This window comes from Onychostruthus taczanowskii, unplaced genomic scaffold, assembly GCF_017590055.1.
Source record: "Onychostruthus taczanowskii isolate IOZ18803 unplaced genomic scaffold, ASM1759005v1 scaffold7340, whole genome shotgun sequence".
Lineage (NCBI taxonomy): Eukaryota > Metazoa > Chordata > Aves > Passeriformes > Passeridae > Onychostruthus > Onychostruthus taczanowskii.
Window position 1 is genome coordinate 1 of NW_024505164.1, and position 373 is coordinate 373.

General features: G+C 55.8%; 1 protein-coding gene across 1 annotated transcript; it reads left to right on the plus strand.

The window, feature by feature from the left end:
• Window positions 1-198: 198 nt before the first annotated feature.
• Window positions 199-363, plus strand: LOC121345490 (protein S100-A4-like; the record flags this gene model as incomplete). The annotated part of the gene is made up of 1 exon (XM_041422481.1): window positions 199-363. A coding segment is annotated over one exon (165 nt), but the record flags the coding sequence as incomplete, so codon positions are not given.
• Window positions 364-373: the final 10 nt, after the last annotated feature.

Sequence of the window (373 nt, forward strand, 5' to 3'; positions counted from 1 at the left end):
TTATTTATTTATTTATTTATTTTTGCTAAATTTTTCCACCTCCGGGAGGCACTTTTGCTAATCTGGGCACTGCCCAGCTCACCCTAACCTGCAGCTGCCGAGGCCAAAAACTCTCCCTGAGGCAGAGGAGGGGAGAGGGGCGGGAAGGAGCAGCCCCTCCCCCCCCGAACCCTCCCCCCAAACCCTCTCCCCCGGCAGAAACAAATGGACGAGGCCGAGTTCAAGCGGCTGATGAACGACCTGGACCACAACAAGGACAGCGAGGTGGATTTCAAGGAGTACGTTTGCTTCCTGGCCTGCATCACCATGGGCTTCAACGAGTTCTTCAAGGACGACCCCAGCAAGCAGCACCGCAGGAAGTGACCCCTGAATG